At 47.5% G+C, this 25513-nt stretch overlaps 1 protein-coding gene across 1 annotated transcript in view; it reads left to right on the forward strand.

The window, feature by feature from the left end:
• The window catches only part of OBSCN (obscurin, cytoskeletal calmodulin and titin-interacting RhoGEF), a 1961032-nt gene that overhangs the window by 1361253 nt on the left and 574266 nt on the right, over positions 1–25513 (forward strand). The window contains exons 106-108 of the mRNA XM_069211034.1: positions 13063–13263; positions 18129–18189; positions 18835–18912. Coding sequence (XP_069067135.1) covers positions 13063–13263; positions 18129–18189; positions 18835–18912 — 340 coding nt within the window. The remainder of the gene's footprint in view (positions 1–13062; positions 13264–18128; positions 18190–18834; positions 18913–25513) is intronic.

The following is a 25513-nucleotide window of genomic DNA, read 5'->3' on the forward strand; positions in this document are numbered from 1 at the left end:
TGCAGGAGGGCAATTCCCACCCTTCTCGATGATGCTTCCTGAAGGATGGTGGACAAAGAAGTGCAGCTGTAGAGTCGAGGCGATGCAGGAGGGTCCCAGGAGTCATCCATGAGCTGTCCGATGCCAGTCGTCGGTCATTGGTCAGCGCACCACCAACAAGCCTTGGCAAATGCAGAGAAGCATTGCACAGAGTTTTCATGATTTGTAGGGTCCAGCAAGGTCCAAGTGACCCAACCTTGGCAGGTCTGTTAAGGCCAGCCATCAGGAATTGTTGAAGCCCACCAGCAGGACCCTTTGGCAGCAGGCACATGGAGCCAAAGGTAGGCCTCAGCAGCACAGCAAAGAGGGATTACCACGTCGAAGGAGTTGCATATAGAGGATGTTGTTCTTGGAGATGGAGAGTGCTGGAAGCCGGGGTTTCTTGGAAGAAGTCTTCAGGGTGAAAAGTCAACAAGCCATGGCAACGACAAGCAGACGTGATGAACAGGGGTTTAAGCCAAGCAGTTCCAGCGAGGGACTACAAACTTCCCAGTTTCAAAGAAGATAGGTCAGAGTTCTAGAGAGCCACAGATCCTACACCTGTGTTGCAGAGCATTTGGAGAGTCCGTGGAACAACAAGATTAACAAGCCAGTTGTAAGGAAATGCCTCCTTGGCATGGTTGCCCCCTGACTTTTTGCCTTTGCTGATGCTATGTTTACAATTGAAAGTGTGCTGAGGCCTGCTAACCAGGCCCCAGCACCAGTGTTCTTTCCCTAACCTGTACTTTTGTATCCACAATTGGCAGACCCTGGCATCCAGATAAGTCCCTTGTAACTGGTACTTCTAGTACCAAGGGCCCTGATGCCAAGGAAGGTCTCTAGGGGCTGCAGCATGTCTTATGCCACCCTGGAGACCTCTCACTCAGCACAGACACACTGCTTGCCAGCTTGTGTGTGCTAGTGAGGACAAAACGAGTAAGTCGACATGGCACTCCCCTCAGGGTGCCATGCCAGCCTCTCACTGCCTATGCAGTATAGGTAAGACACCCCTCTAGCAGGCCTTACAGCCCTAAGGCAGGGTGCACTATACCATAGGTGAGGGTACCAGTGCATGAGCATGGTACCCCTACAGTGTCTAAACAAAACCTTAGACATTGTAAGTGCAGGGTAGCCATAAGAGTATATGGTCTGGGAGTCTGTCAAACACGAACTCCACAGCACCATAATGGCTACACTGAAAACTGGGAAGTTTGGTATCAAACTTCCCAGCACAATAAATGCACACTGATGCCAGTGTACATTTTATTGTAAAATACACCACAGAGGGCACCTTAGAGGTGCCCCCTGAAACTTAACCGACTATCTGTGTAGGCTGACTAGTTTTAGCAGCCTGCCACAAACCGAGACATGTTGCTGGCCCCATGGGGAGAGTGCCTTTGTCACTCTGAGGCCAGTAACAAAGCCTGCACTGGGTGGAGATGCTAACACCTCCCCCAGGCAGGAATTGTCACACCTGGCGGTGAGCCTCAAAGGCTCACCTCCTTTGTGCCAACCCAGCAGGACACTCCAGCTAGTGGAGTCGCCCGCCCCCTCCGGCCAGGCCCCACTTTTGGCGGCAAGGCCGGAGAAAATAATGAGGAAAACAAGGAGGAGTCACTGGCCAGTCAGGACAGCCCCTAAGGCGTCCTGAGCTGAAGTGACTCTAACTTTTAGAAATCCTCCATCTTGCAGATGGAGGATTCCCCCAATAGGGTTAGGATTGTGACCCCCTCCCCTTGGGAGGAGGCACAAAGAGGGTGTACCCACCCTCAGGGCTAGTAGCCATTGGCTACTAACCCCCCAGACCTAAACACGCCCTTAAATTTAGTATTTAAGGGCTACCCTGAACCCTAGAAAATTAGATTCCTGCAACTACAAGAAGAAGGACTGCCTAGCTGAAAACCCCTGCAGAGGAAGACCAGAAGACGACAACTGCCTTGGCTCCAGAAACTCACCGGCCTGTCTCCTGCCTTCCAAAGATCCTGCTCCAGCGACGCCTTCCAAAGGGACCAGCGACCTCGACATCCTCTGAGGACTGCCCCTGCTTCGAAAAGACAAGAAACTCCCGAGGACAGCGGACCTGCTCCAAGAAAAGCTGCAACTTTGTTTCCAGCAGCTTTAAAAGAACCCTGCAAGCTCCCCGCAAGAAGCGTGAGACTTGCAACACTGCACCCGGCGACCCCGACTCGGCTGGTGGCGATCCAACACCTCAGGAGGGACCCCAGGACTACTCTGATACTGTGAGTACCAAAACCTGTCCCCCCTGAGCCCCCACAGCGCCGCCTGCAGAGGGAATCCCGAGGCTTTCCCTGACCGCGACTCTTTGAACCTAAAGTCCCGACGCCTGGGAGAGACCCTGCACCCGCAGCCCCCAGGACCTGAAGGACCGGACTTTCACTGGAGAAGTGACCCCCAGGAGTCCCTCTCCCTTGCCCAAGTGGAGGTTTCCCCGAGGAATCCCCCCCTTGCCTGCCTGAAGCGCTGAAGAGATCCCGAGATCTCTCATAGACTAACATTGAAAACCCGACGCTTGTTTCTACACCGCACCCGGCCGCCCCCGCGCTGCTGAGGGTGAAATTTCTGTGTGGACTTGTGTCCCCCCCGGTGCCCTACAAAACCCCCCTGGTCTGCCCTCCGAAGACGCGGGTACTTACCTGCAAGCAGACCGGAACCGGGGCACCCCCTTCTCTCCATTCTAGCCTATGTGTTTTGGGCACCACTTTGAACTCTGCACCTGACCGGCCCTGAGCTGCTGGTGTGGTGACTTTGGGGTTGCTCTGAACCCCCAACGGTGGGCTACCTTGGACCAAGAACTAAGCCCTGTAAGTGTCTTACTTACCTGGTTAACCTAACAAAAACTTACCTCCCCCAGGAACTGTGAAAATTGCACTGTGTCCACTTTTGAAATAGCTATTTGCCAATAACTTGAAAAGTATACATGCAATTTTGATGATTTGAAGTTCCTAAAGTACTTACCTGCAATACCTTTCGAATGAGATATTACATGTAGAATTTGAACCTGTGGTTCTTAAAATAAACTAAGAAAAGATATTTTTCTATACAAAAACCTATTGGCTGGATTTGTCTCTGAGTGTGTGTACCTCATTTATTGCCTATGTGTATGTACAACAAATGCTTAACACTACTCCTTGGATAAGCCTACTGCTCGACCACACTACCACAAAATAGAGCATTAGTATTATCTATTTTTACCACTATTTTACCTCTAAGGGGAACCCTTGGACTCTGTGCATGCTATTCCTTACTTTGAAATAGCACATACAGAGCCAACTTCCTACATTGGTGGATCAGCGGTGGGGTACAAGACTTTGCATTTGCTGGACTACTCAGCCAATACCTGATCACACGACAAATTCCAAAATTGTCATTAGAAATTGATTTTTGCAATTTGAAAAGTTTTCTAAATTCTTAAAAGACCTGCTAGGGCCTTGTGTTAGATCCTGTTTAGCATTTCTTTTAGAGTTTAAAAGTTTGTAAAAGTTTGAATTAGATTCTAGAACCAGTTGTAGATTCTTAAAAAGTATTCCAACTTTTAGAAGCAAAATGTCTAGCACAGATGTGACTGTGGTGGAACTCGACACCACACCTTACCTCCATCTTAAGATGAGGGAGCTAAGGTCACTCTGTAAAATAAAGAAAATAACAATGGGCCCCAAACCTACCAAAATACAGCTCCAGGAGCTTTTGGCAGAGTTTGAAAAGGCCAACCCCTCTGAGGGTGGCAACTCAGAGGAAGAGGATAGTGACTTGGAGGACAATTCCCCCCTACCAGTCCTATCTAGGGAGAACAGGGTCCCTCAAACCCTGACTCCTAAAATAATAGTCAGAGATGCTGGTTCCCTCACAGGAGAGACCAACACCTCTGAAATCACTGAGGATAGCCCCAGTGAAGAGGACATCCAGTTAGCCAGGATGGCCAAAAGATTGGCTTTGGAAAGACAGATCCTAGCCATAGAGAGGGAAAGACAAGAGATGGGCCTAGGACCCATCAATGGTGGCAGCAACATAAATAGGGTCAGAGATTCTCCTGACATGTTGAAAATCCCTAAAGGGATTGTAACTAAATATGAAGATGGTGATGACATCACCAAATGGTTCACAGCTTTTGAGAGGGCTTGTGTAACCAGAAAAGTGAACAGATCTCACTGGGGTGCTCTCCTTTGGGAAATGTTCACAGGAAAGTGTAGGGATAGACTCCTCACACTCTCTGGACAAGATGCAGAATCTTATGACCTCATGAAGGGTACCCTGATTGAGGGCTTTGGATTCTCCACTGAGGAGTATAGGATTAGATTCAGGGGGGCTCAAAAATCCTCGAGCCAGACCTGGGTTGACTTTGTTGACTACTCAGTGAAAACACTAGATGGTTGGATTCAAGGCAGTGGTGTAAGTAATTATGATGGGCTGTACAATTTATTTGTGAAAGAACACCTGTTAAGTAATTGTTTCAATGATAAACTGCATCAGCATCTGGTAGACCTAGGACCAATTTCTCCCCAAGAATTGGGAAAGAAGGCGGACCATTGGGTCAAGACAAGGGTGTCCAAGACTTCAACAGGGGGTGACCAAAAGAAAGGGGTCACAAAGACTCCCCAGGGGAAGGGTGATGAGACAACCAAAACTAAAAATAGTAAAGAGTCTTCTACAGGCCCCCAAAAACCTGCACAGGAGGGTGGGCCCAGAGCCTCTTCACAAAACAATGGGTACAAGGGTAAAAACTTTGATCCCAAAAAGGCCTGGTGTCATAGCTGTAAACAGCATGGACACCAAACTGGAGACAAGGCCTGTCCCAAGAAAGGTTCCACTCCAAACTCCCATCCAGGTAACACTGGTATGGCTAGTCTCCAAGTGGGATCAACAGTGTGCCCAGAGCAAATCAGGGTCCACACTGAAGCTACTCTAGTTTCTGAGGGTGGGGTGGATTTAGCCACACTAGCTGTCTGGCCGCCTAACATGCAAAAATACAGACAGCAACTCTTAATTAATGGGACTAGAATAGAGGGCCTGAGGGATACAGGTGCCAGTGTCACCATGGTGACAGAGAAACTGGTTTCCCCTGGCCAATACCTGACTGGAAAAACTTACACAGTCACCAACGCTGACAATCAGAGAAAAGTACATCCCATGGCAATGGTTACTTTAGAATGGGGAGGGGTCAATGGCCTGAAACAGGTGGTGGTCTCCTCAAATATCCCAGTGGACTGTCTGCTTGGAAATGACCTGGAGTCCTCAGCATGGGCTGAGGTAGAACTAAAAACCCATGCAGCAATGCTGGGTATCCCTGAACTGGTGTGTGTGAAAACAAGAGCACAATGCAAGGCACAGGGTGAACAAGTAGAGCTGGAGTCTGGAAGAATGGCCCAGCCTACCAAGAGAACAGGAAAGTCAGTTGGGAAACCAACTGCAACACAGCAAAAGAAAGGGAACCTCTCTTCTCAGGAAGAAGTTCTGCCCTCTGAGGGAACTGAGCCTTTGGAGCTTGAACCTTATCAGGTTGAGCTCTTAGGCCCAGGGGGACCCTCAAGGGAGGAGCTGTGTAAGGGACAAGAAACCTGTCCCTCTCTTGAAGGCCTTAGGCAGCAAGCTGCTGAAGAGTCCAAAGGCAAGAAAAATGGAACGCATAGGGTCTATTGGGAAGATGGACTCCTGTACACTGAGGCCAGAGACCCCAAACCTGGTGCCACTAGGAGAGTGGTAGTGCCTCAGCTGTTCAGGAAGTTCATCCTAACATTGGCCCATGACATTCCCCTTGCTGGACATTTGGGACAAACCAAGACGTGGGAGAGGTTAGTCAACCACTTCTACTGGCCCAATATGTCCAACATGGTTAAGGAGTTTTGCCTCTCCTGCCCCACCTGTCAAGCCAGTGGTAAGACAGGTGGGCATCCAAAGGCCCCCCTCATTCCACTTCCAGTGGTGGGGGTTCCCTTTGAAAGAGTGGGTGTGGACATAGTTGGTCCACTGGAACCTCCCACAGCCTCAGGAAATATGTATATCCTGGTAGTAGTGGATCATGCTACCAGGTATCCTGAAGCTATTCCCCTTAGGTCGACTACTGCCCCTGCAGTAGCCAAGGCCCTCATTGGTATCTTTACCAGAGTGGGTTTCCCTAAGGAGGTGGTGTCTGACAGAGGTACCAACTTCATGTCAGCATACCTAAAGCACATGTGGAATGAGTGTGGGGTGACTTATAAATTCACTACACCATACCATCCACAAACTAATGGCTTAGTTGAGAGATTCAACAAGACATTAAAGGGCATGATCATGGGGCTCCCAGAAAAACTCAAAAGGAGATGGGATGTCCTCTTGCCATGTCTGCTTTTCGCTTACAGAGAGGTGCCACAGAAGGGAGTAGGATTCTCACCCTTTGAACTTCTGTTTGGTCATCCTGTAAGGGGACCACTTGCTCTTGTTAAAGAAGGCTGGGAGAGACCTCTCCGTGAGCCTAAACAAGACATAGTGGACTATGTACTTGGCCTTCGCTCTAGAATGGCAGAGTACATGGAAAAGGCAACCAAAAACCTTGAGGCCAGCCAACAGCTCCAGAAGTTTTGCTATGACCAAAAGGCTGCACTGGTTGAGTTCCAACCAGGGCAGAAAGTCTGGGTTCTGGAGCCTGTGGCTCCCCGGGCACTCCAGGACAAATGGAGTGGCCCTTACCCAGTGCTAGAAAGGAAGAGTCAGGTCACCTACCTGGTGGACCTGGGCACAAGCAGGAGCCCCAAGAGGGTGATCCATGTGAACCGCCTTAAGCTCTTCCATGACAGGGCTGATGTGAATCTGTTGATGGTAACAGATGAGGATCAGGAGGCAGAGAGTGAACCTCTCCCTGATCTTCTGTCATCAGACCCAAAAGATGGCACAGTAGATGGAGTGATCTACTCAGACACCCTCTCTGGCCAACAGCAAGCTGATTGTAGGAGAGTCCTACAACAGTTTCCTGAACTCTTCTCCTTAACCCCTGGTCAGACACACCTGTGTACCCATGATGTGGACACAGGAGACAGCATGCCTGTCAAGAACAAAATCTTTAGACAGTCTGACCATGTTAAGGAAAGCATCAAGGTGGAAGTCCACAAGATGCTGGAATTGGGAGTGATTGAGCGCTCTGACAGCCCCTGGGCTAGCCCAGTGGTCTTAGTCCCCAAACCTCACACCAAAGATGGAAAGAAAGAGATGAGGTTTTGTGTGGACTACAGAGGGCTCAATTCTGTCACCAAGACAGATGCTCATCCAATTCCAAGAGCTGATGAGCTCATAGACAAATTAGGTGCTGCCAAATTCCTAAGTACCTTTGACTTGACAGCAGGGTACTGGCAAATAAAAATGGCACCTGGAGCAAAAGAGAAAACAGCATTCTCCACACCTGATGGGCATTATCAGTTTACTGTTATGCCCTTTGGTTTAAAGAATGCCCCTGCCACCTTCCAAAGGTTGGTGAATCAAGTCCTTGCTGGCTTGGAGTCCTTTAGCACAGCTTATCTTGATGATATTGCTGTCTTTAGCTCCACCTGGCAGGATCACCTGGTCCACCTGAGGAAGGTTTTGAAGGCTCTGCAATCTGCAGGCCTCTCTATCAAGGCATCCAAATGCCAGATAGGGCAGGGAACTGTGGTTTACTTGGGACACCTTGTAGGTGGAGGCCAAGTTCAGCCACTCCAACCCAAGATCCAGACTATTCTGGACTGGGTAGCTCCAAAAACCCAGACTCAAGTCAGGGCATTCCTTGGCTTGACCGGGCACTACAGGAGGTTTGTGAAGGGATATGGATCCATTGTGACAGCCCTCACTGAACTCACCTCCAAGAAAATGCCCAAGAAAGTGAACTGGACTGTGGAATGCCAACAGGCCTTTGACACCCTGAAACAAGCAATGTGCTCAGCACCAGTTCTCAAAGCTCCAGATTATTCTAAGCAGTTCATTGTGCAGACTGATGCCTCTGAACATGGGATAGGGGCAGTTTTGTCCCAAACAAATGATGATGGCCTTGACCAGCCTGTTGCTTTCATTAGCAGGAGGTTACTCCCCAGGGAGCAGCGTTGGAGTGCCATTGAGAGGGAGGCCTTTGCTGTGGTTTGGTCCCTGAAGAAGCTGAGACCATATCTCTTTGGGACTCACTTCCTAGTTCAAACTGACCACAGACCTCTCAAATGGCTGATGCAAATGAAAGGTGAAAATCCTAAACTGTTGAGGTGGTCCATCTCCCTACAGGGAATGGACTTTATAGTGGAACACAGACCTGGGACTGCCCATGCCAATGCAGATGGCCTTTCCAGGTTCTTCCACTTAGAAAATGAAGACTCTCTTGGGAAAGGTTAGTCTCATCCTCTTTCGTTTGGGGGGGGGGTTGTGTAAGGAAATGCCTCCTTGACATGGTTGCCCCCTGACTTTTTGCCTTTGCTGATGCTATGTTTACAATTGAAAGTGTGCTGAGGCCTGCTAACCAGGCCCCAGCACCAGTGTTCTTTCCCTAACCTGTACTTTTGTATCCACAATTGGCAGACCCTGGCATCCAGATAAGTCCCTTGTAACTGGTACTTCTAGTACCAAGGGCCCTGATGCCAAGGAAGGTCTCTAGGGGCTGCAGCATGTCTTATGCCACCCTGGAGACCTCTCACTCAGCACAGACACACTGCTTGCCAGCTTGTGTGTGCTAGTGAGGACAAAACGAGTAAGTCGACATGGCACTCCCCTCAGGGTGCCATGCCAGCCTCTCACTGCCTATGCAGTATAGGTAAGACACCCCTCTAGCAGGCCTTACAGCCCTAAGGCAGGGTGCACTATACCATAGGTGAGGGTACCAGTGCATGAGCATGGTACCCCTACAGTGTCTAAACAAAACCTTAGACATTGTAAGTGCAGGGTAGCCATAAGAGTATATGGTCTGGGAGTCTGTCAAACACGAACTCCACAGCACCATAATGGCTACACTGAAAACTGGGAAGTTTGGTATCAAACTTCCCAGCACAATAAATGCACACTGATGCCAGTGTACATTTTATTGTAAAATACACCACAGAGGGCACCTTAGAGGTGCCCCCTGAAACTTAACCGACTATCTGTGTAGGCTGACTAGTTTTAGCAGCCTGCCACAAACCGAGACATGTTGCTGGCCCCATGGGGAGAGTGCCTTTGTCACTCTGAGGCCAGTAACAAAGCCTGCACTGGGTGGAGATGCTAACACCTCCCCCAGGCAGGAATTGTCACACCTGGCGGTGAGCCTCAAAGGCTCACCTCCTTTGTGCCAACCCAGCAGGACACTCCAGCTAGTGGAGTCGCCCGCCCCCTCCGGCCAGGCCCCACTTTTGGCGGCAAGGCCGGAGAAAATAATGAGGAAAACAAGGAGGAGTCACTGGCCAGTCAGGACAGCCCCTAAGGCGTCCTGAGCTGAAGTGACTCTAACTTTTAGAAATCCTCCATCTTGCAGATGGAGGATTCCCCCAATAGGGTTAGGATTGTGACCCCCTCCCCTTGGGAGGAGGCACAAAGAGGGTGTACCCACCCTCAGGGCTAGTAGCCATTGGCTACTAACCCCCCAGACCTAAACACGCCCTTAAATTTAGTATTTAAGGGCTACCCTGAACCCTAGAAAATTAGATTCCTGCAACTACAAGAAGAAGGACTGCCTAGCTGAAAACCCCTGCAGAGGAAGACCAGAAGACGACAACTGCCTTGGCTCCAGAAACTCACCGGCCTGTCTCCTGCCTTCCAAAGATCCTGCTCCAGCGACGCCTTCCAAAGGGACCAGCGACCTCGACATCCTCTGAGGACTGCCCCTGCTTCGAAAAGACAAGAAACTCCCGAGGACAGCGGACCTGCTCCAAGAAAAGCTGCAACTTTGTTTCCAGCAGCTTTAAAAGAACCCTGCAAGCTCCCCGCAAGAAGCGTGAGACTTGCAACACTGCACCCGGCGACCCCGACTCGGCTGGTGGCGATCCAACACCTCAGGAGGGACCCCAGGACTACTCTGATACTGTGAGTACCAAAACCTGTCCCCCCTGAGCCCCCACAGCGCCGCCTGCAGAGGGAATCCCGAGGCTTCCCCTGACCGCGACTCTTTGAACCTAAAGTCCCGACGCCTGGGAGAGACCCTGCACCCGCAGCCCCCAGGACCTGAAGGACCGGACTTTCACTGGAGAAGTGACCCCCAGGAGTCCCTCTCCCTTGCCCAAGTGGAGGTTTCCCCGAGGAATCCCCCCCTTGCCTGCCTGCAGCGCTGAAGAGATCCCGAGATCTCTCATAGACTAACATTGAAAACCCGACGCTTGTTTCTACACCGCACCCGGCCGCCCCCGCGCTGCTGAGGGTGAAATTTCTGTGTGGACTTGTGTCCCCCCCGGTGCCCTACAAAACCCCCCTGGTCTGCCCTCCGAAGACGCGGGTACTTACCTGCAAGCAGACCGGAACCGGGGCACCCCCTTCTCTCCATTCTAGCCTATGTGTTTTGGGCACCACTTTGAACTCTGCACCTGACCGGCCCTGAGCTGCTGGTGTGGTGACTTTGGGGTTGCTCTGAACCCCCAACGGTGGGCTACCTTGGACCAAGAACTAAGCCCTGTAAGTGTCTTACTTACCTGGTTAACCTAACAAAAACTTACCTCCCCCAGGAACTGTGAAAATTGCACTAAGTGTCCACTTTTGAAATAGCTATTTGCCAATAACTTGAAAAGTATACATGCAATTTTGATGATTTGAAGTTCCTAAAGTACTTACCTGCAATACCTTTCGAATGAGATATTACATGTAGAATTTGAACCTGTGGTTCTTAAAATAAACTAAGAAAAGATATTTTTCTATACAAAAACCTATTGGCTGGATTTGTCTCTGAGTGTGTGTACCTCATTTATTGCCTATGTGTATGTACAACAAATGCTTAACACTACTCCTTGGATAAGCCTACTGCTCGACCACACTACCACAAAATAGAGCATTAGTATTATCTATTTTTACCACTATTTTACCTCTAAGGGGAACCCTTGGACTCTGTGCATGCTATTCCTTACTTTGAAATAGCACATACAGAGCCAACTTCCTACACCAGTCATCATAATTGAGGTGCCTACAGATGCAGGGGAGTGACTCTTTCACTCCAAGGAAGTTTCCTTCTTGCTTTCCTAAGTGCAGGCAGAGTCCCAGTGACTCAGGAGGATGCACAGCCATGGGGTTGCAGAAGGCTTTGCAGAACTTGGAAACAAAGTTGCAGTAGGAGCCTTCCTAGTGGTTACAGTCTCGCTTCTGGTTCCAGCAAAAAACAGCAGCAGCTTTGGTGTCCAGGTTCCAGACGTGTCTTGCAGGGGAGGCTTGCAGACAGCTCCTGAAGTATTGCAGACAAATCTAGTGTCCCACCCTCAGGGGTCCCTTAGGTAACCCCTGGAAGGGGGTTGGACACTTACTGCAATGACCCAACTATCGGAGGGGGGTCATAGATGTCACCGAGCTGGACTAACCAGTCGTATGCTCCCAGGGGCCTCTGCTCATCTTATTTCCAAGATGGCAGAATGAAGTGGCCATCTGGCAAAGCTCTGTGCCCCTCCCTAGGGGAGGGGCTGGACAGGGGGTGGTTACTCCCCTGTCCTTTGTGCGGTGTTGCGCCAGAGCAGGAACCAAGATTACCTGCACTGGTGCAAACTGGGCTGTGCAAGGAGGGCACCAAATGTACCCTACAAAGCAGTCTGGTGGCACTCAGAGGCACCCTAACCCCAGCCCAAAGACACCTATTTCTAAACAAGAGATGGTCACACCTCTGTCCTACTGGAAGTCCTTTGTTCTGCCTTACCCTGCTGAGTTAGGTTCAGCAGGAGGAGGGCAGAACAGTGTCTGGGGTCGATAGCAGCATGGGATTGCATGCAGACCCTGCAAGGATGTACAGACAGACTTGGGGGATTCCCTAGGGAGCCCCCAGAGTACATGGCATCATGCAACTAGCACTGGAATCAGTGTAGTTGCATGATTCCAACACGTTTGATGTTTGATACCAAACAAGCCTATGTTCGGTGAAGCCATTTTGAAGGTGGAGCACTCTAGTTGACCAGTGACCACTACATACCTGAAGATGGCTTTCCCACACTTACAAATCCAAGGAAATTGAGTCTGGGGTTTGTACTGGCACCTCTGCTCATGCAGGGGTACCCTCACACTTAGAAAAATGCACCCTGCCCGTGGGCTAAAAGGTCTTCCTTAGGGGTGACTTACAGGCCCAGAGTGAAGTGACCATGATATAAGGCAAGCCTTATATCTGGAGTGAAAGACGCATGCACCATTTCACATAGGCTGCAGTGGCAGGCCTGTAGTCACAGTTTGCATGGGCCCTCATGGGTGGCAAAATACATGCTGCAGCCCATGAGGGACCCCTGGTGTACCAATGTCCTGGGTACCTAAGTACCATATACTAGCGACTTACATGGGTGTACCAGTATGCTAAATTAAGGCAAGACAGCACTGACACTGGGGTCCTGGTTAGCAGGATACCAGTGTACTACAGTCTAAACCCACTGACACCACACAAAAAGTAGGGTTAACTATGCCAGAACGGTGCTACTTTCCTACACCAGGCATTCAATCTCAGTAACCACTACAACATACCCAACAAACCAATTAACTAGTGTTCTAGGTCGGTACTAAAATTCCACAGTGATTTATATACAGGACAACACCTTAATCCTGAAGAAACTTCGAAGTGAAGTTTAGTGCTTTAAAATTGCAAGTGAAAGATACATACCTTTAGTGCAGAGTTTATGTGGTGTAATTGGTGTCAAATTACATTTCCAGTATATTGGCCTTGTGTTTTCTAGTGGGCTTTTGTGAGGCATGTATCTCTAAATCTATAGAGTTGGCTTGGCATGTTTGCCATTATAGCTGACTACCATTTAATGACATTTGTGGCTTTATCATCTCAGACCAATAGATGAAAACATGGAACTCTGAATGTAATAGTCAGAAATGTCTTTCAATTGAATACCTTGATTATTCCTGTGCTACGTAATACTTATCTAACAATTTTCTTCTTGTTGCCCTTTCTAGGGGATCATTCAGCTTTGTGAAGCGAGTGGTACACAAAGGGAACAAAGCAAACTGTGCTGCCAAGTTTATTCCTCTTAGGAGCAAAACACGAATCCAGGCTTATCGGGAGCGAGACATCGTGGGTGCCATATCCCATGAGAAGATGACTCTGCTGTTGGACTCTTTTGAAACTAAGAAGACTATTGTACTCATCTTGGAGCTGTATCCTTCTGCTGTCAATTCCATGTTTTAGGGGCACAGGACTGGATACATGGATCACCTTTTATGTTGCCCTCATTCTCTTTGAGAACTTCCTGAAATCAGTCACCAGTAGTTGTACTATCCTTGAGTATTTTGCTGGTCTCAACGCTTACTAAGAGAGAGCACACTGTCTTTTATGCCAGTAGTTGAAATCACTGACTCCCTTGTATCCTTCTGCCGCTGTTTCCCAGAAACATTTTCATAAAGCTACATGTCGAACTAATAAGTGTGTTGTTTCCTGCCTCCCTTGTATTTCCAGCTGCTCCTCCATAATGAGATAGAATGTCATATCAGGTGGATACTTTTACCTACAGACTACATGTCATAAATCTCCCCAGGCCGCAGAGATAAAAGTTAAAATAGTTCTTCTGCACTTGTAGGTAGTGCCATGGCTCCAAGTCTATATTGGTATCTTGCAAAATATGATGTCACAGAGCTGTATATGCTGCCACATTGGCACTATGATTTCAGTTCGGTGTTTTCTGTGCTTTTTGATCCATAGATAGAATTGCTCTGTGTTCCAAAATATTGTTCTGGCTTGCAGTGCTTTAGGGTCACCAAACAAGTTGACACAGATGTGACTTCTGATGCTCTTCTTTGAGTTCACATAAATTCTGTCCCTAGCCAGTGAATTATGTGTGTTCCTTCAGACCTGCATCTCATCACCTTTGCTGACATCGAAGACAGAGTGCTCTCTGTTATGCGTTTAAAGACCATAATGAGAATTGGACTTGGTGCCTATTCAGATCATGCTTACGCTAAAGGAACTTTGAGAAATGCTCCATCCTGAGGAAATTTGCTCCAAGTTTTGACCTTGTGGAGGAATTGTCATTATCTTGATGTCTGTCCCGATCTCATATTAGATAATTGTTCTGCTTTGCTTCAGACTCCGAGGGAACAAAGCTAAAGAATGGGAAGAATGCAGCACTCTTAGCCTGAGTAATGAATTTATTAAGGCACTTCCCAGGTCTCAAATACAAATATGCGAAAATAATACCGTAAGCACTAAATTTGAATGCTGCAACACATGTGCAGCTACTAAAATAATCACAGCAAATGGACAATAATAATCAGAGAAAATGCAATATATGAGCAAGGAATTTATATGCAGTGACTATGTGTATTTATGCACGCACACAGTAAAGTTAGATATTAAGAATTAAAAATTAATCACCATGGGGATCTAACCCAACATCATCCTTGTCTGTCAAAATCAAGCTGTGGAACCCATGACAGCTGAGACAGGAAAATCTTCCCCAACCAGATTATTCTGAGCAATGCATCCGCTCTCAGAAATTAGTTCCTTCTATCTTCAGTGTCAAGCTTCTCCACCTTATATACCTTAAAAAAACTTGAGGAAGGTTCTAGAACCCCCCCTCATGTTGCGTAAGTTATGAAATTCAAGCGCTGGCCTTACTGGTTCAGTGTTGAAAAAAACAGGTACGAGATTTGCCAGGTCCCAAGGTGTCTTTCCAAGACCGAGCTGTACCATTCTCTGCCATAAACATTCTCATCCTTGTACACTCTTATCAATGTTGCATCCCCCATGTTGTGTTCCCTTCCCTGGTGAGAAAAGCAAAAACACGTTAACAAGCTGTGCTTGGAAAAATACCTGCACCACCAATGTTACGGCATTTGACGATAAGCACAAAATGGAGTCAGTGGTCAAGATGGGATCGGTGGTTAAAGACAGGCTCTGATGACTAGAATCTGCCCTCCTTCACCTCAATGTTGTGCATGTATTTGGGCCCCAAGGCTGTTTTTTGTGCTCTGTGACCCTGCCACTACTGGTGGCCTCTTGCCCAGCACTGGTCGATCCTGCCAATAATTAAGCATTTTGTGGGCGGTGGCTGACACCGTAGGCCTTGCAATGTGTTTCAGTGCCAATAGCAAGTCTGTGTACAGTGCCAGCTCAGGCTCCTTTTTCAGGAAATTTTGGATGGCTTTTTAAATCTCTCTTAAATCTTGCTTATGTCTCAGTTGAAGACTTTAAAGTTCAGAAGCTTGGGGATAAATCAGGCACATTCTGTTCCTATTTTGACTGAGAAGAACTTTCTCTCTTAGGGTTCCAGGGCCTACAGAGTTCAACACTTCTGATGCAGTTAATCCTGATTGCTCCTTGGCAGGCCTTTGAGAGGACATCATGTACTGTAAGGCAGTTTTGGGCAAGGGGAATGAGGTCTTGGAATTGCTTTTACCTGTTGTAGAGATTCAGACCAAATATTTTGACCTAAATTCTGCAGAGTGGTCTTTCAGTTTCCGAACCTGTAGAATCAATTGTGTGTTTGGAATATACAAGCCTCCATGCAGGCTATCCTCCATAAGGTGGCTCATCATTACTGACAGCCAAGGGGTGTCAGCTTTTTTGTCCTCTTAATCTCTCTTTGGAGAACCGATGGCAATACGTTCCTGGCTTTCTGAATGTTGATGCTGGTACTTCTCCCGCCTCAGCAACTGGCACAGAGTTTTTATGGACTGAGTTGTTAGCAAACAGATATTTTTCCTCATGGTCTGGCTCTTTGCTCTTGTAATGCCACATGCAAATTAGCATGTTATTCCCACTCTGTTTAGATGCTCTGACTGGTGGTTCCTCTATTGCCAGATCATGTGAGGGATCACTTTCCTGAAGGGGATCAGGTTGGTTTTGGGACTACTAGGCAACTTCTTAGATCCAGTTTTAACTTTCCATGGCCACATCTTTGGGGTCTTTGGTGGCTATGCTTGGTTATGCTTTTTGGCCCCCCAAGGAGTTGTTTATGCAAATATGCATGATGTGGCCTTTGATGGTTTTTACCTCATTGTCGAACAGGCTTCCCAGTACATGGATGATTCTATTGTGTGCCACTGCCCGTTCTTTTAGGTTACATCTCCTATAAGCATGTCTTGTAGATGGCATGGGAGTCTCAGAAACTTTATATGCCTGCAGCCTTGAAAGCATTTCCATCATTCTTGCATTGATAATCAACTTTTTTCTCCAGCTTCACACTTGTCTATGAAGAGAACATACCTTTGAATGGTACAGAGCTGTGAACAGTTTCCCTCTTCATCGTACCCAGATTTTTTTGTTAGATCATATTGAATGTCTTCTTGCAAACCCATAAGACTGAGCGGGAGGAAGCATTTTTCTGGTGCTGTGTTTAGGCTGCTGTCTGCTTAGTCTACAAAGGAAGGTTTCTCCTTGCTTTGGTGTTTGCTGGTAGGGTTGCTTCCTTCTAGCCTTCTCTTGATGTTACACAGTTGCCAGGATAGAGGCTTCACTTATTTTTCGTTCCTCTTCAAGAGAGTCTCTTTCTTCCAGAAGGGTCTCCAGTGGTCCCTGACTAGCATCTTGCTCTGTCTATGTGAATGCTTAATCTTGATGGTTTTCTGTTTTTCTTCTTAGGTAGGGAAGTGCTAGCTTTATTTGCATTTTTTCAAATACTGTAGTATAAAGGCGTCTTCACCTCTACAGTTGTTGTTGGTTAATTACTGCCCATATCCCTATTATGGATCTTTAATATGCACTGGCACAATTGTGCTCCTTCATTAGACATTGTTTATGTGCAATGTGATTTCAATCTGAGGGGCTGGCTTCTCTCAGCCTATGTGTTATTCCTGTGGTGTTGAGAGTGTGTATCCAGGTGTTGCTCAGTTTTATGATGGTTCACCATCTCATCCAGGGATTGGTGCTTAGACCATCTGCTTCCATTCAGGGATAATGTGGTTTCTACAGGTTTGAGCAGACTATGGCTCCCCTACCTGATCCTTTAAGGTAGCAGAGCCACAGTCTACTCCGACCCATAAAAAGAAATGGTCCCCTATCAATCAACCTGTCTCCCCATCTGAACTGCAGCAGCCGAGCTGCAACAACGAGGGGAAGGGAATATCCACCTAAGGACACCAATTCTTTGGGACACACCCACAGAAGCACAACATTACGTAGTCCCAACTGATGCTGCAACCCCATCCTGATGACAGGTTACCATATAATCATTAGGGAAGGGAGGGGTGACTGTTCACTTTCAGATGGAGAAGTCAGTCATATTATGTGCTATCAAGTGAAGGGGCATGCTACCCACTTCAGACGATATTCTCTGCTATGTTCCATAGATGCCTCTCCCTGTCAGTTTGTAACCATAGAAAATGAGACAAACGCTAAGATTCCCTGGAGAATCGTCAACACTATGTCCTTGCATAATATAAGTATTTCCTGAGGCCGAAACATGACTTGCTCTGCTTTTATCCCAGCAATCACAGACTCGACCAAAATGAACATATAATCTCTGGAAGGCGTTTGATTCTATAAGTGTGTTTGTGTGTGCCTGTGGGTGTCTGTGTGTGTTTAAATCAGTGTGAGTATGGATGGGTGAATACATCAATGAACAAATAAGAGGATAGACATGATTGAGCGGGAAGAATAACAAGTGTGAAACTGGGTTGATGATGTAAGACTATATATATAATATTGAGAGGATGGAAGAATGGATGAATACATGAGAATGTGAGAACAGGTGGACAGACAATGAAGTGCAGATGGATTACTAAATGAATGAAAATGAAAGGATAGTTGAGAATTAAAGAATGGGAGAATGGATGAATGAAAAATGATAATGGATGCCAGCATGATTGAGAGTGGGGAAGTGGGTACATGAATAAATAAAGATGCTGTCAACTACTGTTTCGATCCATGAATTCTTCACCTTCAGTGTTCACAGGGCATTAACTAGCAATGTTTTGTTGGGGAAAGGGATACATTTTAGAGTTTCTATCATTATATAGCAGTAATATGTAGCACTTTTCATAGATAGGCGAAAACAAATATTACCGTTCCTTAAGAACTGTGTCAGATGTTCCAGTGAGGAGCTCCTAGATCGTTTATTCTGGAAAGGCTCAGTGACAGAATGTGAGGTAAACGTCTTTGAAGTTCATAAAGATATGCCACTAAAAGTAGGCAGTAAAGGTGTTTTCAACACAAGTAAAGGATTGCAGATATTTATGTGCACTCAGGCTTTGCTTTTGTACCTTGTGTAATATTGGGAGTTATTACAAAAGTCATCCTAGTGCCATGCATGTAATAAAGCTAGTGGCTCAGATTCAAGGACGGGTAATTTAAGATAAAAAAATGGGCTTGAAAAGCTTTTCAGTCAGTAAGGTCTGAAAGAGTCCTACTGAATTCCGCTTTATGACAAAGAGTGTGCTTTTAACTACAATCACATGAATTTTAGATTGTTGGATGCATAATAAACTGAATCCATTTTTTATATGAAACTCACTGTTAGATTATAAATGGCAAGAAATAGTATTGTCAATGGTCAGTTGTTGCTGTATTGATCTCCTAATATGGTGGACTTATTCTGTCACTGCCACTGAAGGGGTCATACATACCTCTGAATTCCAGGTGTCAATTTTTGAGGGGCACTGTACACTTTTACATAAATGCATTAGTACCTAAAGACTGTATCTGTTACCAAGTACTGTAAATAGTGTAGCAGTGCTACAAATGCACAAATTACACAAGCTAATGGTTCACTGATTATTTTTTCTAATTCATAGGTGAAATTATACATGAAGCAAGTTTTAGAAGGAATTGAGTATCTCCATAAGAAGAACATACTTCACTTAGACATAAAGGTAACTTTAGTAGAAACAAATAAAGTGTTCTTCCACTGATTTATAAGTCTTATCAACTGATGGATTGCTCTTACTGCTGCCTCTGTAATAGAATTACCAACGTCAAAAAAGTACTAGAACTTGGTTTTGCTTTACATCAATTAGTTTAAATGAAGTAAAATAAGATCTTAACTCATAGAAAGCACCAGATTGTTAATTACAAACCTAGGACTAGAAACTTGATGTCCATGATGGCATAGGGATATGTGGAAGCTCCTCACACCTGATAACTCTAATCCATTGTGCATTAATCTCAATATTGCCCATACTGCTGTTGCTCGATTTTGTACATAGCTGGACACTAGATTCTCCCTGCTTTCAACATTACCCTTGTCATGTTGAACTTTATCATTGACTAACCTCTTACTTCAAACTCACCATAATTTAGTCCCTGCTAGGGTGCCCATGTTCTTATTTATTGTTACCAAATTAAAAAGCTTGTTTAAAACCATTTCAGGATTTTTGGAAACTAACTCACTCTTGCAAAAAAAAAAATCATTTAGCAGCACATGGTATGCAACAATGGACAGTTAATTAAATTAAAAGTATCTAGGTTAGGACATTTGCACATAAAAATAACTTTCTTTCAAGATCACCAGTACCAGTGATATCCTCCCTACTGTACTCAATGTCCCTCTTTCTCTCTCCTTCAACCCTACCAACCCCCACCTCCTCACTCCACTGCCCTCTCAGACGTTTCTTCCATTTCTACCAATGGAACCAATCCCCATTGTCAAGCCAGCTAATTTGTCATACGAACCACCCACCCTTACAGACCTCAAACTATTAAAACGTTAGCACTTTGCTCCAAGATACTACTTTGCCTAAACTCACTCAATCACTGCATCTTAGCTGGCATCTACCTACACTGTTTCAAATCAGCTGTAGCACTTGCTGAAAAAAACACACTACAGACCCCATTTTCTTTCTAAATCATTAGTATGCCTTCTCCATTTGTCCTCATAAATACTGGAATTTCAAATTTTTAACCAACTAAGTATATTTGTCTAACAATCTTCACAACCCTTCTCAATCTGGATTCTGTGTTCTTTATTCAGCATAAAACAAGACTCTGCTATGTTGCCAACATTTTCCTCAGCTTACCACAATCACCAATATTCTGTCCCCATTCGTGTGGCTCTATCTTCAACATTAGGTAGTGTTGATCCTCCATGTTACTCTTCTGCATGTAAACCATTGGTATTAAGAATACCTACCAGTAGTCCAATATCTTGAAATTTCAAGTCAAATGAAAACCACTTTTTTGAGGCTGTGCCCCCATCTCAGGATACGCTATTTCCTTGGACACAAGCCTGTCCACAGTCAAGAAGTTTACAGACAGCAGTTTTCCATCTAATCATGAGATGAGAGGGAAATAACAATTAAGGATAAAAAACACTCCCAAATTGTGAATACATAATTTGTGAAAATATAATATTAACATGACAGTAGTGAAACTCTGAATGTTATATTTGTTGTTGCTGTTCAGTCATCACTAAACTTCAGTGTCGTACAATGCCTAAAAAAATCATCACCTCCAGTTTTTGTCTCTCACCCTCTCTGTTTATCCTGCTGTTAATCATAAGGTGCCAAATGTCACATGTTTAGCAATTCACCCAGAGACCTGGGATTCAGACTTCCTTTGAGCAAGTGATGTTAATGGGCAGTACTGCCCTGCAGTTTTGTTAAATAACCACTCTTTCAGCCACAATAATGTCTTCAACCAGTATGGAAGAATGTTTGCTCTACCTTAGCATCCTCAGATCAAGTAATATGGAGGAACAGTCAGCCCACCAGGCACAGTAACTACATAGTGAATATTGCTGCATAGTCATCCTAACAGACACTATGGTGGTCATTACAACCCTGGTGGTAAAATCCGCTTACCGCCGGGCAGAAGACCGCCAACACACTGCCGCGGAAAACCGCCACAGCTATTATGGCCCACAGCACGGAATACGCCAAAATTCAGACACCCACACAAGTCCGCCACACCAAAGGTCAGTGATAAACTGCCGAAAACAAAACCTCCACCGTCACGCCAACAGAAATACGCCCACACTATCACGACACACAAATCCACGCGGCGGTCTTTCAACCGCGATATTCCATTGGCGGTACACACCGCAGCGCTCAAAATACACACACTCTTACAAAACACTACCACATTGGACAATTCGAAATACACACACCTGATACACATACACACACCAATCCCACACACCCAATACAATATAAAGCACACACCCACATCACCCACAAACCCCTACGACCAAAAATCACAAACGAAGGCCAGAGAGAGACACCACCATCAACAATACCAGCATCCACAGGCACACAACACCATCACCCACAAAACTTCCACACACCTCACACTACACACCACTACATATCAGCACACTTATCACCCCACTCACAACCCCACACATCACCTACACCACCCCATGGCACGGCAAAGACACCCCAGGTTCTCGGAGGAGGAGCTCAGGGTCATGGTGGAGGAAATCGTCCGGGTAGAGCCACAGCTATTCGGATCACAGGTGCAGCACACCTCAATTGCAAGGAAGATGGAGCTATGGCGAAGAATAGTGGACAGGGTCAACGCAGTGGGACAGCACCCAAGAAATCGGGAGGACATCAGGAAGAGGTGGAATGACCTACGGGGGAAGGTGCGTTCCGTGGTCTCAAGACACCACCTTGCGGTTCAGCGGACTGGTGGCAGACCCTCACCTCCTCCCCCACAACTAACAACATGGGAGGAGCAGGTCTTGGCGATTCTGCATCCTGAGGGCCTCGCAGGAGTAGGTGGAGGAATGGACTATGGTAAGTCAAATCTTAACTATTACATCCCCCTCCTTACCTGCATGCCAGCACATACCCCTACCCTCACCCCCATCACTCTAACTCCTCACAAATGTCCCAATAGCACAAACCACACATCCTAACCCCAAGCCCTGCATGCAACAACAAAGCATGGACACCCATCACTAAAGCATGCCCACTGCACATACCCATACACCCCCCCCTAAACCATCATCACACAAGGTCCCATACAGGAATGCAAGCACTGGGGTACACGGTCACCCACCCATTGCACACCATGGCACACACAGATGTAATAAACATCCTTTTATACCCCTGCAAGACCCGTACCCAACGTCACCGGACAGGAGGGTCCACACATGTCCGCACCACCAACAAAAGAGGCCCACAGTGATGACAGCATCTCTGTCCAACTGGATCTAGATGACCAGCCCAGCCCATCGGGGACCTGGGATAGTCGGTTCCCCTCACCCAGTCACAGGCCACCACAGAGCTTCCCCCCTCTGGAAACACCACCACAGCACCCACCCAGCGGGCCCATACCTCCGTCCCCAGGACACGTTAATCAGCTGTGTGTCCACCACTACAGGGAACCCAGGCTAACCCACCACCCCAACAACAACAGGGACCTGGGGGCAGTGGTAGTGGGCACCCGGTCCAGGGGACGGAGGCCCAGGAACACAGGGGAACTGGGAGGGCTGCTGTGCGACAGGGGGCGGACAGGCCCAGGGAACCCACTCTCCACGAGGCCCTCTCCAACATAATGGGAGCATACCACCACTCCCAGGAGACGATGGCAACGGTACTGGCCAAGTTTCAGGAGACCCAGTCCCTGCAGGAGGAACAGTATTTGGGCTTCAGGGAGGAACTCAGATCCATAAATTCCACCCTGGGCACCATCGTAGGGGTGCTGAAGGAAGTACTCAACACCAGGAGGGACACTGTGGCACTACAAGGGGTCCCTGACACTAGCCTGACGATGAACTGCCCACCACCTCCGTCGGCGTTAGTGGACACGAGGCACCGCCACAGGACCACCACACCAGCACCCCACCCCTGCAGAGGGAGAACCACCCCGCAAGTGGTCCCTGAGATCCAGGACAAAGACAGAGAACGATGCCAAGACCCCTGCCAAGAAATGAAACCACCCTGATTGTCATCCTACTGTCCCACTTTGTCACCCTGTCCATCCTTAAACTGCCCCAGCTCCACTTCCAATGCCCATTTGGGCAATGCACCTGTGAGACTAATAGACTGGACTCTGCCATGGACATTCCTCCGCCATCACCCCTCACCATTTTGCTACCCCCTCCAATTTTGAGCACTAAAATAAACACCCTTAAAGCACAAAACAATCTGGAGTCAGTCTGTGATTTTGGAATACTGTATTTGCAATTACTGTGGCAAAAAGCTCTCTCATTTGTAATGTCAACATACCTATGTCACACAGCACTAGTCCATGAGGAATCAAAGCAGATGTCACACAGTGGGACCCACATCTGTGAAATCGTAAGGGAAAGTGACAACTCAGTGACCATACACTGGGTGAAAACGACAGACAGTAGAGAGGTAGTAGTGTTAAAGTACATGTAGTAGGCCGGTTAGTATTCTTACCTGTGTTTCACTGGAAATATTGCTGGATCACTGAGTCCCTGTTGTCCATGTCTTCTTCTTCTGCTTCCTCGTCTTCACTGTCCACAGGCTCCACAGCTGCAACAACACCGCCATCTGGACCATCCTCCTGCAGAAAAGGCACCTGTCGTCGCAAAGCCAAGTTGTGAAGCATAAAGCAGGCCACGATGATCTGGCACACCTTCTTTGGTGAGTAGAATAGGGATCCACCCGTCATATGGAGGCACCTGAATCTGGCCTTCAGGAGGCCGAAGGTCCGCTCGATCACCCTCCAAGTTCGCCCAGGGCCTCATTGTAGAGTTCCTCTACCCTTGTCCTGGGATTCCTCACTGGGGTCAGTAGCCATGGCAGGTTGGGGTAACCAGAGTCACCTGCAAATGGCGAGGGACAACTGTTAAACACACTAACCTGCAGGGATATCCCCAGACCCAGACAACCATTCCCACTGACTAGCTTCCAGGTGCTCACCTAATAGCCACACACGGTGCCTCTGAAGTTGACCCATCACATAAGGGATGCTGCTATTCCGCAGGATGTAGGCATCATGCACTGAGCCAGGGAACTTGGCATTCACATGGGAGATGTACTGGTCGGCCAAACATACCATCTGTACATTCATAGAATGATAACTCTTCCGGTTTCTGTACACCTGTTCACAACTGTGGGGGGGGGACCAAAGCCACATGTGTCCCATCAATGGCACATATGATGTTGTGGATATGTCCCAGGGCATAGAAATCACCTTTCACTGTAGGCAAATCCTCCACCTGAAGGAAAACGATGTCGCTCCGCATGTATTTCAGCAGGGCAGACAACACTTTGGACAACACGTTGGAAAACATAGGCTGGGACATCCCTGATGCTATGGCCACTGTTGTTTGAAATGACCCACTTGCAAGGAAATGGAGCATTGACAGCACCTGCACTTGAGGGGGGATTCCTGTGGGATGGCGGATAGCTGGCATCAGGTCTGGCTCCAACTGGGTACACAGTTCCTGGTTTGTGGCACGGTCAAGCCTGTATGTGATGATCACATGTCTTTCCTCCATTGTCGACAGGTCCACCAATGGTCGGTACACCGGAGGATGCTGCCATCTCCTCACATGTCCCAGCGGACGTGCCTATGAAGGACAACAGCGAGCACAGAGTCAAACTACTCAGAGGTACGTACCCCCAGCTTACACAGAATACCAATCCTAATCTAAAAAGTGGCCTGTATGTGTGTTGAGTCTAGGCCTAGGTATGTGTGACGCAGTTGAGAATGAAGCCATGTGGGAATGGCGGCTGCCTGACCTGTAAAGTGGGACAGTGGGATGTGAGGTAACTGCACTGGCGTTGTACACCATCGCGGTAGGCGGTCGAAGAACGCGGTGTAATGCTGCATTGGTTAACATTGGACCCTATGGGTCCCAGGAGCCAATAACGATGTACGCCGGCGGTGACGGTATGCACCGCCGCGGACGTGACTGCCATTTTCTATCACTTCAATCACTCGATACCTGATTTTCGACAGGAGAGGACCTACTCTGCAAGTGCTGCTGTGACCTCGGTCTGGAAGAGACAATGGCTCGAGTGTCTGGGGAAAGGGCCCCTGCCTTCACATCAGAGGAGTTGGAGAAACTTGTGGTTGTGGTCCTCCCCCAGTACACGCTACTCTACGGTCCTCAAGACAAACAGGTAAGTACACTGGGAGCATGCTGTATGGGCTATGCCTGTGTGGAGAGGGGTGGATGTAAGAAGGAAGGGGGTAGAGTGCGGCATGCATGAAACGACGGTGAGTGCATGTGCCACATGGCAAGGGTAGGGATGGGGGCCAATGACTGTGACGGTGCAGTTGGTAATAAGTTTCTCTTCCCCCTGTACAAATCATGTAGGTCAGCGCCCACCAGAAAAAATATATTTGGCGTGCCATCGCCAATGACGTCCGGACCCTGGGGGTCTACCACAGACAGAGCACCCACTGCCGGAAAAGATGGGAGGACATTCGCCGCTGGAGCAAGAAGACGGCGGAGGCTCAGCTGGGGATGTCCTCCCAATGTGGGAGGGGTGCCTGTCGCACCATGACCCCCCTCATGTTCAGGATCCTGGCGGTGGCGTACCCGGAGTT

The sequence above is a fragment of the Pleurodeles waltl genome, chromosome 10 (assembly GCF_031143425.1).
Source record: "Pleurodeles waltl isolate 20211129_DDA chromosome 10, aPleWal1.hap1.20221129, whole genome shotgun sequence".
Taxonomy (NCBI): domain Eukaryota; kingdom Metazoa; phylum Chordata; class Amphibia; order Caudata; family Salamandridae; genus Pleurodeles; species Pleurodeles waltl.